At 43.8% G+C, this 15,805-nt stretch overlaps 2 protein-coding genes across 4 annotated transcripts in view; one reads left to right on the top strand and one right to left on the bottom strand.

Moving 5' to 3' along the window:
- Positions 1 to 15,805, top strand: part of hip1 (huntingtin interacting protein 1) — a 295,812-nt gene that overhangs the window by 26,467 nt on the left and 253,540 nt on the right. Inside the window, exon 1 of one of the 3 annotated variants that reach the window (XM_041197229.1) lies at positions 6,867 to 6,980. The exons of the other annotated variants lie outside the window; for them this stretch is intronic. Coding sequence (XP_041053163.1) covers positions 6,888 to 6,980 — 93 coding nt within the window. The 5' untranslated portion in view covers positions 6,867 to 6,887. Of the gene's footprint in view, positions 1 to 6,866; positions 6,981 to 15,805 lie in introns of those variants that run through there. 3 annotated transcript variants of the gene reach the window in all.
- Positions 4,792 to 5,294, bottom strand: LOC121283114 (40S ribosomal protein S11-like). The gene is made up of 2 exons (XM_041197237.1): positions 4,917 to 5,294; positions 4,792 to 4,884 (listed from the first exon to the last, which is right to left on the bottom strand). Exons 1-2 carry the CDS (start codon positions 5,292 to 5,294, stop codon positions 4,792 to 4,794), a joined length of 471 nt encoding a protein of 156 aa, XP_041053171.1.

The following is a 15,805-nucleotide window of genomic DNA, read 5'->3' as shown; positions in this document are numbered from 1 at the left end:
AACATAGAGTAATTGTCAAAGGGCAGGAGTTGGTAAATACTCTATTAGGAACAAACCAGTGTGGGACTTAAATGGCAACAAAGCAAACCCACTTTTCATCTTGCATTAATAATTTGCAATAATGGAGCCAATTGTTAGGAACAATAGAAAAAGAACCTAGCACATAGTGGACAGCATAGTTTCAACATGGGAAGATACAGCCTGACTGACTTCCTTGATTTGGAATTCTTTTTGAGGAAGTGATACTCTAAATAAATACACGTAGGAAAGACCCCATGATATAGTGTACTTGAATTTTGAGAAAGCCTTTGAACGGTACAGGGTATCCTAGATGGATGAAATCTTGACTGAGGAGGAAGCAGTGGATGCTTAGTTGATGTTTTCCTAGGGAAATGTGCAGAGTGGAATCTTCAGGCTTTATGCAGGGACATCTGTTTCCTGTTATATTTGCAGATGAGTCTGAATCAGTCAAGTTCTGGCAAAAGGTCATCAAATTGAAATAGTAATTCTGTTAAAAACAAAAAACTGCGGATGCTAGAAATCCAAAACAAAAACAGAATTACCTGGAAAAACTCAGCAGGTCTGGCAGCATTGGCGGAGAAGGAAAGAGTTGACGTTTCGAGTCCTCATGACCCTTCAACATTAGTTGAATATTAGAATAGGGGTGAAATATAAGCTAGTTTAAGGTGGGTGGGTGGTGTGGTTGTAGGGACAAGCAAGCAGTGATAGGAGCATATAATCAAAAGATGTCACAGACAAAGGAACAAAGAAGTGTTGAAGGTGGTAATATCTAAACGATTGTGCTAATTAAGATTGGATGGCAGGACACTCAAGGTACAGCTCTAGTGGGGGTGGGGTGGAAAGACTAGAAGGGCATACAAGATTTAAATAATGGAAATAGGTGGGAAAAGAAAAATCTATATAAATTATTGGAAGAAACGGAAAATGGGTGGGGATGGAGTAGGGAGTTCAAGATCTAAAGTTGTTGAATTCAATATTCAGTCTGGAAGGCTGTAAAGTGCCTCGTCGGAAGATGAGGTACTGTTCCTCCAGTTTGTGTTGGGCTTCACTGGAACAATGCAGCAAGCCAAGGACAGACATGTGGGCAAGAGAGCAGGGTGGAGTGTTAAAATGGCAAGCGACAGGGAGGTTTGGGTCTTTCTTGCGGACAGACCACAGGTGTTCCGCAAAGCGGTTGCCCAGTTTACATTTGGTCTCTCCAATGTAGAGGAGACCGTATTGGGAGCAACGAATGCAGTAGACTAAGTTGGGGGAAATGCAAGTGAAGCAGCATTGCACTTGCATTTCTCCCAACTTATAGTCGACTGCATTCATCGCTCCCAATGTGGTCTCCTCTACATTGGAGAGACCAAATGTAAACTGGGCTACTGCTTTGCAGAACACCTGCAGTCTGTCCACAAGAAAGACCCAAATCTCCCTGTCGCTTGCCATTTTAACACTCCACCCTGCTCTCTTGCCCACATGTCTGTCCTTGGCTTGCTGCATTGTTCCGGTGAAGCCCAACGCAAACTGGAGAACAGCACCTCATCTTCCGACTAGGCACTTCACAGCCTTTCAGACTGAATATTGAATTCAACAACTTTAGATCTTGAACTCCCTCCTCCATCCCCACCCACTTTCCGTTTCTTCCCCCTTCCTTTTGTTTTTTCCAATAATTTATATAGATTTTTCTTTTCCCACCTATTTCCATTATTTTTAAATCTTGTATGCCCTGCTAGTCTTTCCACCCCACCCCCACTAGAGCTATACCTTGAGTGCCCTGCCATCCATTCTTAATCAGCACATTCGTTTAGATAATATCACCACCTTCAACACTTCTTTGTTCCTTTGTCTGTGACATCTTTTGATTATCTGCTCCTATCACTGCTTGCTTGTCCCTACAACCACACCACCCTGCCTGCTCTCCCCCACCACCACCTTAAACCAGCTTATATTTCACCCCTCTTCTAATATGCACTCAGTTCTGTTGAAGGGTCATGAGGACTCGAAACGTCACCTCTTTTCTTCTCTGCCAATGCTGCCAGACCTGCTGAGTTTTTCCAGGTAATTCTGTTTTTGTTTTAGTAATTCTGTTATTCTCTCCACAGATGCTGCCAGACTTGTTGAGTACTTCCGGCATTTTCTGTTATGAATAGTCAAAGTTTGCAAGTGGGCAGAGTGATGGCCAATGAAATTCATTGCAGAGAAGTGGAGGAAATGTGCACAGTCAGTACTCTGGCTGGGGAATGTCTGAAAGAGATCTGGGAGTGATTGTTAACATGTTATTGCAGGAAGTAACAGAGCTAGATTCCCAGAGGAGTGGAATTCATTAGGCTGAGAATATATGGTGCCCTTTGTGTGACTTGAGAAGTACTGCATTCAGTTCTTAGAGAGGAGGGGCAGGTGAGAAGTTTCAGGGGAATTAATTTAAAGATGGAAAAGTTACATTTTTTCAGTAATTCTTCAACCCCATTAAAATAATGTTAATGTTCTCAACCAATTTCCATTCTTTGTAAAGCACAAAGCATTCTTAGGTAGTGCAACTAGCTTTATCTTGGCTTGTCAGGATTTTGTTTAGGCCTTTCGGCCTAAACAAAATCTTTGGGAATGGCTGCTGGAAATACCTGTGAAGCCAATACGCAGAAAACTGAAGGTTCAAAAATTGAACAAAACATTTTGTGGGGTTTGTGTGGTTTGCAGACTCTGGTGTCCATTTCTTTTCCCCCTTTTGTAATGTACTCTCACATTTGACTTCTGCATTAGCACAGGCTGCCAATGGCTGCAGTGTGAACTGTTTGAGAGATGCACCACAGCAAGCAATTTGCCATTGCTTCTTTGATACCAGCTGCAAGGCCAGGCACATAGGAACACCCAAGTCTAACACCATCTTGACTCGGACATATGTTGCCGTACCTTTTTTTCACTCAAAATTCTGGAACTCTTGACTTAATGGCACAGTGGCAACGCCTTCACCAAATGGACTGCTGTAGTTCAAGAAGGCCTAATACCCCACCTCCGGGCCATTAGGGATACACAATAAATGTTGGTTTTTCTTGTGACATCTTGAGATACTCGTTTTTAAAGAAAAGGGCCCATAAGCAGATGATACTTCACTGTGACCCACTAAATGATTTTGTTGGAAAAGTTTGGCTGTTCTGTGCAGGTAGAGTAATGACATGTAGTTCATAGGGTGCTTTGTTTCCAATGTGCTGATGCTTCCATTGGTTCATATAAAACAACACATGGTATATTAAATATTTATGCCATTACTAGCAGAGAACTAGACCAGCATTTCCAGAGAGATGGGAACAGTGTTAACAGGAAAGGCCTGTTATTACACTGGCACATTTTATTTACTGTCCCACTTCCTGCCTTTCCTAAGCAGGTTGACTCATTGCTGAATATAATTTTGTCAGATCTTGAAGCCATTTTCTATCCTGCATCCAGTCTGCCCATATGAAGACTCCCAGGTGCTTTTTAAAGATAATTCAAATTGCACGCATGCTCTTGTGCACTCCTACTTGAAATATCTCTTTCGTTTGTTTGCCTTATCACATAACTGAGCCCTGATCAAGAATTGAGTCTTGGAAGTTCTGTGACTGGACAAACTCACTAAGGCATGGTAGGAGCCATGGTTCTTATGCCGCAACAATAGACATTTGGCATTTTTGCAGACGATGGCACGCTCACATGCAAGCTGATTGCATTTTTTATATAACAATTTCTGCGACCCAGCTTTCTGTGGGTTGCAAGAATATATATGCCAGTGCAAATTGATCTTCTTGTTTGTCCTTTAGATGAGCTGTCAGATTGAGATGGACATCATTAATCCCCCATTGCCTTATTTATAGAGTGGAAGTTTTCATGGTGCACTGGCCATCATTCCTCCTTCAAACCTCACTGACAAAAATCCATTAACTGGCCATTCATTTCATAGTTTCTATAAAAGATGTGAAAGAAACCCTGATGGGCCACATGGTTTGACTCCCTGACTATGGTGTATAGTTGATCTTAAGCCAACTCGTGCCTGTGTGAATGGGCTCAGCGTTGGCTCTGGTTTATTTGTGGTTAAGTGGCCTGTTACTGGGCTGTGGTGTGTTGGAAGGAATGACTTGTGTGGAAAGCTGAAGCAGCTGATCCCCAACATGTGCTGGGGCAATCAAGCATGTTGGGATACAATTTTGAGTGTTTCATTGAATTGTTTTTGTAGTACCCAGCTTCAGACTTGTTCAGAATATGCTGTATCTAACTTTCAGAAGTCAAGTTTTATGTTCCAAAACCGCACAAGATTTTTCTTCATTCTGGAACCTGGAATTCATCTTTTCTATGGGTTTGTTGTGTACCTGGATGTCTGGAGCAGCTGAAATACCTGTGCTCTCAAGTACAGGATAGAGATTTAATTTCCTTGTTATTTTGCCTGTGTGGTGTTCCAGTCTGGCAATAAGCCAATTTCATTCTCTAGGTGGCCACAGTCTGTGACAGCAATAATAAATATTTTCACTTGATAATATTATGCTGGGGGATATGGAGAATACAAAGGATGTAGTCAGAATTTTCTTTAAATTTCTCCTTTCATATGTGTTGACACAGTGAATATTGGCAGGCCCTTCAAATACGAAGGAGGCATCACAGTGAGCCTGATCATGTCCTCAACCTTGTGTATGCATGTTGAAGCTTAGACAACGATTAGATGTGCAAACCTTGGCAAACTCTCTTTCTGCTCCCGTTGTATCAGCTTTTTTTTTCTGTTCACAAAAGCTTTATTGTGGCTGATTTACTTCACAAACATATTTAAAATTTCTGGAACTGTTTTTTGGCTCCTGTGGCTTTAGTGACCTTGAGGGCATTGAAATGCATAGTCTTACTGAGAGGCTGACACTCTTTCTCTCCACCCCCCCCCCCCACCCCCCCAACACAGTCACACTGTCCCCATTCTGCACATCCCTGAAGCAGGGTGATAGGTGAACAGACATGTTCTTATGTCGCTTCTCAAAGTGATTGTATTTCCTGATGTAGTGCAAGTAGCCTCTGTGAATTACAATGGTTCGCATCTTCATCTTAGTCATGACACTTGTCAGAATCCTCCCCTGGATGGACACATTCCCAGTGAATGGACACTTCTTGTCAATGTTGGTCCCATTGATGGCCCCTCGTGGAGTATTGAAGCCCAGGCCGACATTTCGATAGTAGCAGGGTAGCTTTTCCTTGTTGCCTTCAGCCACAAGTGCCCGCTTCTTGTTCTGGAAGATGGTGGGCTGCTTTTGGTAAGCTCGCTCAGTCTGTATGTCTGCCATCTCGCGCAGTCAGCCTTTTTTTTTGTGCTTCGATCTCATTTATTCTGAGAGATGAATACACTTATTTATAGGATAGCAATAAAGGTACAAAATGGATTATGGTATTTTTATCTGCTTTACTGCATTATTTTGATTTCTGGCTTAAAGGCTGCTCGTAACCATTTCCCATGGTGCACCTTTTCAGTTTTATCAGTCTTATTGCTTCTTTTCCACATTGGTGCCCTTTGCTGGAATGGGCTAAATTGTACACAGATGGGACTGATCTGCATTGTTTAGTACTGCAGCAGGTGCTGTCTTAACCCACAAAGCCCACGCATGAGTTCTTTCCAGAACCTTCCATTCCTTTGGGCACCATTCTGTGTTGTGAAACACTAACCCATTAAAGTTTTGTTAATTGGAGTCCATATTTAATATGCTTTGTACTTTATATAGCCACTGGTAATTGCAACGTTTGCAAAGGATGCTGTAAAATAAATTGAACAGCGTACACCTGCAGGAGAAAGGAAGAATGGTATCGACATAGTATCTTTCACAGCTTTAGAAGACTCCAAAGCGCTTCACAATAATGAACTTCTTTAGAAGAGAAGTTGCGATTTATATGTCAAATTTGGAGCTCGTTTGTGCACCAAGGCCCACAAATTGCAAATGTAATGAATGGTCAATTAAAGCAGTCGTTTTGTGGTATTGGTTGAATCTGGTTAAGTTGGGCACTAAGACAACTCCCTGTACTTCTATTCAGTGTCATAGGTTCTCTTGCAACTACCTGAACATGGGGTAGCAGAGACTCTGCCGAAATGTTGTCTGGAATATAGCGCTTTAAATAACTCAGCACTCTGTCAGTATTGCACTGGGTTATCTGCTCTGTTTTCAGCTTTGTTGCTGAAGTAATGTGAATTGGCAGAATCCAAATTCAGTTTCAGCTTGTGTGGCAAGCATGTCGAACCCAGAGATAGCAGGAAATCAACCACTAGGTTCACTTGACCTGTGCTTAGAGACCTTTTTGGATTTCTGGGCTCTGCAGGGTATGTTTGATTGCCAGAGAGCGCTCAAGCAAGCTGGGCATTTGGCGAACAATTTCATTTAAGCTGTGGTGCCCTTTAATTCTTCAATTTCTTTGCTTTTAAGATGGCAATGTTTCCACTGAAATAACTTGACATGACAAAGTACTTTTTTTTTCCCTTAGTTCTGTTGAAGAGTTAATGGACTCGAAACGTTAACTGTGTTCCTCTCCGCAGATGCTGTCAGATTGCTGAGTTTTTCCTGGTTGTTTTTGTTTTGGATTTCCAGCATCCGCAGTTTTTTGCTTTTATGACAAAGTACTTCCTTTGTGATTTCCCACTGGGAATAGCTGCAACAGCCTTTGTTGTGACTTGTTGCTGTTTTGTTGGAATGTTGCTTCCCTGAATGCAGTTAGTCTCACGCACATATAAAATTATTAATAGTTAACTGTGATTCTGCAGCCATGTGGTTTGTGTACTTATTTGTTTTATAAAGGACAACGTTTCTACAGAAAATGCTTTCCATAGGAGGCAAGAGAGTTGACTTGCAGACAGTACATTGATTCCGCTTAACCAGAATGAACAACCTTGCGTAATGGACCTGGGGTGCACTGCAGCGCACATTCTCTTGCCCAGACCTGTTGCCATATCCTGTTGTGAAGCGGAGAAAACCAGATGTAGGAACCATGTGAGAGAGTTTTTTGTTTTTTGCCTCATAAGTTGCCCTCTAGTAAAATGGTCCGTGCATTTAGTTTTAAAGATATGATATTTAGACAGGTTAATGACGGATTCTAGCTGGGACAATGTAAGACTTCGTTCAGAAACTCTATAATGCAGTTTGACTTCCTGTTTTATATTTGCAGGGATTGTGTGTTGGCAGGTTATTGGGCCCTGTGAGGCATGGTTACACCAGTGTTTAGATGAAAAGTAAAAGCTGATGAATTAGTTGTGTGAATTTACTCTGCAAATTAGAAGTGATGGTGAGGTATTTTTGGACCTTTTAGTCCATTAGTCTACATCTTCTGAACTGATTTAAAAATGACTCTGCTCATCTTACAAAATTTGGTGATCTAAAAATGAGTTGCGTGGTATAGGATGTGGCGATGCATTATGGACCACCTCGCATGACGGTTTGGCCATGTTGCTGAATTACTGACCCATGCTCTGTTTTATTTGGTTGTGCTGTATCTTGAGAAAAGAAGCCTCTCTTGCCCCCCACCCACTCCCCATCCCCCTCAAACCACCCACTGTGCCCCCCTAACTCCAGGTATTTTTTAGCTGGGGCAATGCTGGCAATTACTCCCTTCTTCCTACTGATATGTAGAACTTTCCTCAGCTGACGTTAGCTAACTCAACAAAATGCTGGTATTGAACCTGTTGGGGTGGGCTGCTGTGACTGCACTGAAGATGAATACTGTTCTTTCACAAATAGGTAGCAGGACTCAATGACAATTGCATATTTGTTGCAAATCGGTACATTTGGTGCAGGACTATTACCTGAACCAGGAGCAAATTTTATAATGTGGAAAAATGGCAAAAAGAATAGAAAAACAGAATATTATTTGAATGGAGAGAGACTGCAGAACGCTGTGGTACAGAGGAATCTGGGTATCCATGTACATGAATGACAAGTTAATATGCAGGTGCAGATTAGGAAGGCAAATGAAATGTTGGCCTTTATTGCAAGTAGAGTTCAAAAGTAGAGAAGTCTTGCTACAACTGTGAAAGGCATTAGTGAGACTGCAACTTTTTTTATTCTTTAATGGGATGTGGGCATCGCTGGCTAGGCTAGCATTTAGTGCCCATCCCTAAATGCCCTTGAGAAGGTGGTGGTGAGTTGCCTTCTTGAACCGCTGCAGTCCACGTGGTGTAGGTACATCCACAGTGCTGTTAGGAAGGGAGTTCCAGGATTTTGACCCAGGACAGTGAATGAATGGTGAGATATTTCCAAGTTAGGATGGTGAATGGCTTGGAGGGCAACTTCCAGGTGGTGGTGTTCCCATCTATCTGCTGCCCTTGTCCTTCTAGATAGTGGCGGTCACAGGTTTAGAAGGTGTCATCTAAAGGGCTTTGGTGAATTGCTGCTATGCATCTTGTAGATGGTACACACTATTGCCACTGTGTATTGATGGTAGAGGGAGTCAGTGTTTGTAGATGAGGTGCCAATCAAGTGGACTGCTTTGTCCTGGATGGTGTCGAGCTTGTGTTGTTGAAGATGCACTCATCCAGGCAGGTGGAGAGTATTCCATCATACTCCTGACTTGTGCCTTGTAGATGGTGGACAGGTTTTGGAGAGTCCGGTGAGTTACTCGCTGCAGAATTCCCAGCCTACACCACGTGGACTGCAGCGATTCAAGGAGGCAACTCATCACCACCTTCTCAAGGACCTTTAGGGTTGGACAATAAATGCTGGCCTAGCCAGTGATGCCCACATCCCATGAAAGAATAAAAAAAGTTGCAGTCTCACTAATGCCCTGCACAGTTGTAGCAAGACTTCTCTATTTTTGAGCTCCACTTGCAATAAAGACCAACATTTCATTTGCCTCCCTAATCTGTTGTAATGGGGGATTCAGTGGTAATGACATTGAATGTCAAGGGTAGATGTTTGGATTCTCTCTTGTTGGAGATGGTCATTACCTGTCACTTGTGGCATGACTGTTACTTGCCATTTGTCAGCCTGAGCCTAGATATTGTCCAGGTCTTGCTGCATTTGGACATGGCTCCTCAGATACTAAAGCAGCCTGCGAATGGTGCTGAACATTGTGCAATCAGCTGACCTTATGATGGAGGGAAGGTCATTGAAGCAGCTGAAGATGGTTGGGCCTAGGACATGACTTTGAAGAACTGCAGCGGTGAATCCTGGGACTGAGATGATTGACCTCCCAACAACCACAACAATCTTCCTTTTGCACTAGGTATGACTCCAACCAATGGAGAGTTTTCATCCTGATTCCCATTGACCTCAATTTTGCTGGGACTCCTTGATGCTACAATTAGTCAAATGCTGCCTTGATGTCAAGGGCAGTTACTCTCCCCTCATCTCTGGAGTTCAGCTCTTTTGTCCATGTTTGGACTAAGCCTGTAATGAGGTCAGGAGCTGAGTGGCCCTGGTAGAACCCAGACTGAGTGTCAGTGAACAGGTTATTGCTAAGTAAGTGCTGCTTGATAGCACAGTTGATGGCCCCTTCCATTACTTTACTGATGATTTGAGAGTAAACTGATGGGGCGGTAATTGGCCGGGTTGGATTTGTCCTGCTTTTTGTGTACAAGACATACTTGGGCAATTTTCCACATAGCTGGGTGGTTGCCAGTGTTGTAGCTGTACTGGAACAGCGTAGCTAGGGGTGCAGCAAGTTCTGGAGCACAAGTCTTCAGCACTGTTGCTGGAATGTTGTTAGGACCAATAGCTTTTGCACTATCCAGTGTCTTCAGCTATTTTTGATATCACATGGAGTGGATTGAATTGGTAAAGACTGGCTTTTTGATGCTGGGGACCTCTGGAGGAGGAGATGGATCATCCACTCAGCACTTCTGGCTGAAGGTTGTTGCAAATGCTTCAACCGTATCTTTTGCACTGATGTACTGGGCTCCTCCATCATTAAATATGGGAATATTTGTGGAGCCTCCTTCCCCAACGAGTTGTTTAATTGTCCACCACCATTGAAAACTGGATGCGGCAGGTCTGCAGGGATTAAATCTGATCCATTGGTTGTGGGATCTCTTACCTCTGTCTATCATATGCTGCTTTAACTGTTTGGCACACAAGTAGTCCTGTGTAGTAGCTTCACCAGGCTGACACCTCATTTTTAGGTATGCCTGGTGCTGCTCCTGGCATGCCCATCTACACTCTTCATTGAACCAGGATTGAAATCATGGCTAGGTGGCAATTGTAGAATGTGGGATATGCCAGGCCATGAGGTTACAGATTGTGGTTGAGCACAATTCTGCTGCAGCTGATGGCCCACAGCACCTTACAGATGCCCAGTCTGGAGTTGCTAGGTGTGCTTGAAATCTATCCCATTTAGCACAGTGGCAGCATTACACAACACGATGGAAGGTATTCTGAATGGGAAGACAGGACTTCATCTCCACAAGGACTGTGCGGTGGTCACTTCTACCGATTAGTGTCATGGACAGACACATTTGTGACAGGGAGATTGGAGAGGATGAGTTCAAGTAGGTTTTTCCTTCTTGCTGGTTCCCTCAGCACCTGCTGCAGACCCAATCTAGCAGCTATATCCACTTGGTCAGTCTTGGTGCTCCCAAGCCACTCTTAATGATGGACATTGAAGTCCCTCTCCCAGTGTATGTTCTGGGCTCTTGCCACTCTCAGTGCTTCCTCCCAAGTGGTTTTCAACATGACGGAACACTGATTCATCAGCTGAGGGATGGTAGGTGTTAACCAGCAGGAGATTTCTTTCCCCATGTTTGACCTGATGCCATAAGATTTCATGGGTTCCAGAATCTATATCGAGAACTCCCAGGGCAACTCCCTTCCAACTGTACATCACTGTACCTCCACCTATGGGGGTCTATCCTGTCAGTGAGATGGGACTTAACCAGGGCTGGTGATGGTGCTTTCTGGCACGTTATCTGTAAGATGTGATTCAGTGAGTATGACTATGTTGCTTTACTAGTCTGTGAGACAGTTCTTCCAATTTTGGCATAAGCCCCCAGATGTTCCTAAGGAGGACTTTCCCAGGTTGACAGGGCTGGCTTTGCCGTTGTTGTTTCTGATACTGTTATCAATGCCAGGTGGTCTGTCCGGTTTCATTACTTTTTGTAGACTTTGTAGTGGTTTTTGATTTTACTGAATGGCTTGCTTTCAGAGGGCAGTTAAGAGCATGGAGTCACATGTAGGCCAGACCAGGTAAGGATAACGATTTCCTTGCCTAACCAAATGGGTTTTTATGACAATCGGCAATGGTTTCATGATCATTATTATCAAGGGAGATTTTTTTTCAATTCCAGTTTTTTTATTTGAATTTAAATTCCACTAGCTGCTATGGTGGGATTTGAGCCCATGTTCAAATCAGCATCTGGATTACTAGTCTGGTGACATTACCACGTTGTCACCACTTCCCCTTTATACCTGGAGTAGTGTGTACAGTTTTGGCCTCCTTACATAAGGAGGGATACTCGTATTGGAAGCAGTTCAGAGAAGGTTTGCTAGACAATTCCTGGGATGAAGGGATTGTCTTATAAAGGAAAAGTTAAGCAGGTTGGAGCTTTACTCATTTGGACTTTAGAAGAATGAGAGGTGATCTTGTTGAAACATAAAATTCTGAAGGGGCTTGAGGATGTTTCCTCTTGGGGGAAACTTAGAAATAGGGGGCACAGTTGAAAAAATAAGGGGGCTCCCATTTAAAACTGAGATGAGAAATTTCTTCTGAGGGCCTCTTGTCTTTGGCATTCTCTTCCACACACACAGCAGTGGAGGCTGGATCATTGAATGCACTCAAGGCTGAGTTAGACAGAGTTTTGATTGACAAAGGAGTCAAGAGTTATGAGGGCAGGTAGAAGTGGAGTTAAGGACCCAATCAGCTCAGCCATGATCTTGTTGAATGCCAGAGCAGGCTTGAGGGACCGAATGGCCTACTCCTTTTTCTCATGATCTTACTACTTCCACACATTGTAAAATTTGGGGAGAGGGCACAGCGTGTGCCTGTTTCTGTGTATTTTTAGGCATCCATCAAAATGCTGAACGAGAAATAGCAGAATCATTCTATCAATTTGGAGCAATATCCTCTGAAATTCTGGAACTGAATAGCAGGCTGGTCAGCATCTGAAAGGCAGAAAGTGTCCCGACAAGCACAGCTTTTAGCATGTTGATTGAGCTACTCTGTGCTTCCAGCACCTGTTTGCTTTTTTTCATTCACCGCTCCTCATCTTGTCTCTCACTCTATTTTTCCATCACTTCCTGTTCAAAGGCAGACAGCGTGACCGAGCTCTTTGCCCGTAACTGACTGTTATGACCAATAAAGTTGGAAAAGCTGAGTTATTTAAAATTCCCAGAGGGAAACTTTAAACAAATGTCATAACCTATAATTTTAAGTGTTATATCGGAGATGCGACTCCAAATTCAGGAATCTGACCAGCAATTCTTGAGGTTTTACGTTAAACTAATTGAAACATTTTATTAATTTACACAGGTTAACATAGATATACACATGGCTACAAATTACGACTATCATAACTTCTAACAAATTCCCAAACTAATCTCCATGAAGGCAGCAGCAATCCATAGACTTAACCAGGTACCAGGCAAAGCATTTTCACCATAAGAATTAAAATGAGGTTCGTTGCATTTTGGATCCTGTGGAGCCAGTTGGAGGCTTGCAGCTGCCTTTGATCTTGAATTGCCTCTGCTCTGCACACCCGACAATTGCTGCACTTACACCTGCCACCACTGATTGATTGAATTCAAATTCTCGTTGTCCCACCAGCCTCTTTGAACTCCACTTTTTAACAATAAAACGCCTTTCATAGTCCCAATTTTATTAGTAATATAAACATATGGCTTGGTATCTGCTGGAAAGGCATCAAGTTTTCATCCCACTTCTTGAATGCTCTATTTAAAAAAAAAAAATGCAAATGCACACCATCTCTCATCCATATCAAAACTAGTACCCATCACAGCACTCAGACTAGCTAGCTTTAATCCAATTAAGACACACACCTACAGATTAAACCTCTATTTTAATAGAAAACTATTTTCCAAAATATTAAATACATTAATAGCTTCATGACACTGTGTGCTTCATAACTAGAACGTGCTGGCTTCTCAATCCTCCCATGTCCATGAAGTGTACAGCCAACTCCCACCATTGGTGACACCCTCTGTTTTCACTTACCTGTGCTTTGTACACAACATCACCCAAGCAAAGTACAATGTTGACTTTTTCGCGTTTTATTCTCCCTCATTCCCCTTTTGCCCAGGGAGATGGCAGCCGTTACAAGCCTACCGACTCCCACAGCTACCTTGACTACAGCTCCTCACACCCCGCTTCCTGTAAGGACTCCATCCCATTCTCTCAGTTCCTTTGCCTCCATCGCATCTGTTCTGATGATGCTACCTTCAAAAACAGTTCCTCTGACATGTCCTCCTTCTTCCTTAACCGAGGTTTTCCACCCACGTTCGTTGACAGGGCCCTCAACTGTGTCCGGCCCATCTCCAGCGCATCCACCCTCACACCTTCTTCTCCCTCCCAGAAACATGATAGAGGTCCCCTCATCCTCACTTATCACCCTACCAGCCTCCGCATTCAAAGGATCATGCTCCGCCATTTCCGCCAACTCCAGCATGATGCCACCACCAAACACATCTTCCCTTCACCCCACCTGATGGCATTCTGTAGGGATCGTTCCCTCCGTGACACCCTGGTCCACTTCTCCATCACCCCCTACACCTCAACCCCCTCCCATGGCATCTTCCCATGCAACCGCAGAAGATGCAACACCTGCCCCTTCACTTCCCCTCTCCTCACTGTCCAAGGGCCCAAACACTCATTTTGAGTGAAGCAGCACTTCACTTGCACTTCCCTCAAGTTAGTCTACTGCATTCGTTGCTCCCAATGCGGTTTCCTCTACTTTGGAGAGACCAAACGCAGACTGGGTGACTGCTTTGCAGAACTCCTTCGGTCTGTCTGCAATCATTACCCAGACCTCCCTGTTGCTTGCCATTTCAACACTCCACCCTGCTCTCATGCCCGTTCTTGGCTTGCTGCATTGTTCCAGGGAAGCTCAACGCAAACTGGAGGAACAGCACCTCATCTTCCGACTAGGTACTTTACAGCCTTCCGGACTGAATATTGAGTTCAACAATTTTATATCATGAACTCTCTCCTCCATCTCCACACCCTTTCCGATTTTCCCCCTCCTTTTTGTTTTTTCCAAAAATTTATATAGATTTTTCTTTTCCCACCTATTTCCATTATTTTTAAATGTATTTCCATCCATTGTTTTATCTCTACCTTTTAGCCTTTTTCGATTCCTTCATCCCACCCCACACCCCCACTAGGGCTATTTGTACCTTGCTCGTCCTGCTCTCTACCCTTAATTAGCACATTCCTTTGGCTAATAACACCACCTTCAACACCTCTTTTTGTCCTTTTGTCTGTGAAACATTTTGGTTATCTCCACCTATCACTGGCCCTCTATCCAGTTCTTCTTGTACCACCCCCCCCCCCCCCCCCCCCCCCCCCCCCGCCCAAACCAGCTTAGATTTCACCCCTTTTCTATTTTTCCTTAGTTCTGTTGAAGAGTCATGCAGACTTGAAACGTTAACTGTGCTCCTCTCCACAGATGCTGCCAGACCTCAGTTTTTCCAGGTATTTTTGTTTTTATGACAGAGTGGAGACTGGAATTGTTGTGGCTGAAATGCAACTCGGAAATGTCTGAGATAAAAACAAAAAAACTGCGGATGCTGGAAATCCAAAACAAAAACAAAATTACCTGGAAAAACTCAGCAGGTCTGGCAGCATTGGCGGAGAAGAAAAGAGTTGAGTTCTCATGACCCTTCGACAGAACTTGAGTTCGAGTCCAAGAAAGAGCTGAAATATAAGCTGGTTTAAGGTGTGTGTGTGGGGGGGCGGAGAGATAGAGAGACAGAGAGGTGGAGGGGGGGTGGTGGTTGTGGTTGTAGGGACAAACAAGCTGTGATAGAAGCAGATCATCAAAAGATGTCAACGACAATAGTACAATAGAACACATAGGTGTTAAAGTTAAAGTTGGTGATATTATCTAAACGAATGTGCTAATTAAGAATGGATGGTAGGGCACTCAAGGTATAGCTCTCGTGGGGTTTTCTTTTATAATGGAAATAGGTGGGAAAAGGAAAATCTTTATAATTTATTGGAAAAAAAAGGAAGGGGGAAACAGAAAGGGGGTGGGGATGGGGGAGGGAGCTCACGACCTAAAGTTGTTGAATTCAATATTCAGTCCGGAAGGCTGTAAAGTCCCTAGTCGGAAGATGAGGTGTTGTTCCTCCAGTTTGCGTTGGGCTTCACTGGAACAATGCAGCAAGCCAAGGACAGACATGTGGGCAAGAGAGCAGGGTGGAGTGTTAAAATGGCGAGCGACAGGGAGGTTTGGGTCATTCTTGCGGACAGACCACAGGTGTTCGGCAAAGCGGTCGCCCAGCTTACATTTGGTCTCTCCAATGTAGACTTAGTCTACTGCATTCGTTGCTCCCAATGTGGTCTCCTCTACATTGGAGAGACCAAACGTAAACTGGGCGACCGCTTTGCAGAACACCTGCGGTCTGTCCGCAAGAATGACCCAAACCTCCCTGTCGCTTGCCATTTTAACACTCCACCCTGCTCTCTTGCCCACATGTCTGTCCTTGGCTTGCTGCATTGTTCCAGTGAAGCCCAACGCAAACTGGAGGAACAACACCTCATCTTCCGACTAGGGACTTTACAGCCTTCCGGACTGAATATTGAATTCAACAACTTTAGGTCGTGAGCTCCCTCCCCCATCCCCACCCCCTTTCTGTTTCCCCCTTCCTTTTTT

Source organism: Carcharodon carcharias, chromosome 10 (assembly GCF_017639515.1).
Source record: "Carcharodon carcharias isolate sCarCar2 chromosome 10, sCarCar2.pri, whole genome shotgun sequence".
Taxonomy (NCBI): Eukaryota; Metazoa; Chordata; class Chondrichthyes; order Lamniformes; family Lamnidae; genus Carcharodon; species Carcharodon carcharias.
This window is presented reverse-complemented; position numbering and strand designations above follow the sequence as displayed.

Coding starts and splice junctions, on each gene's coding strand:
- LOC121283114 (XM_041197237.1), bottom strand. CDS start 5,294: ATGGCAGACATACAGACTGAGCGAGCTTACCAAAAGCAGCCCACCATC. Junction 4,885..4,916: donor AGAATGGGGACAGTGTGACT/GTGTTGGGGGGG, acceptor GGGGGTGGAGAG/AAAGAGTGTCAGCCTCTCAG.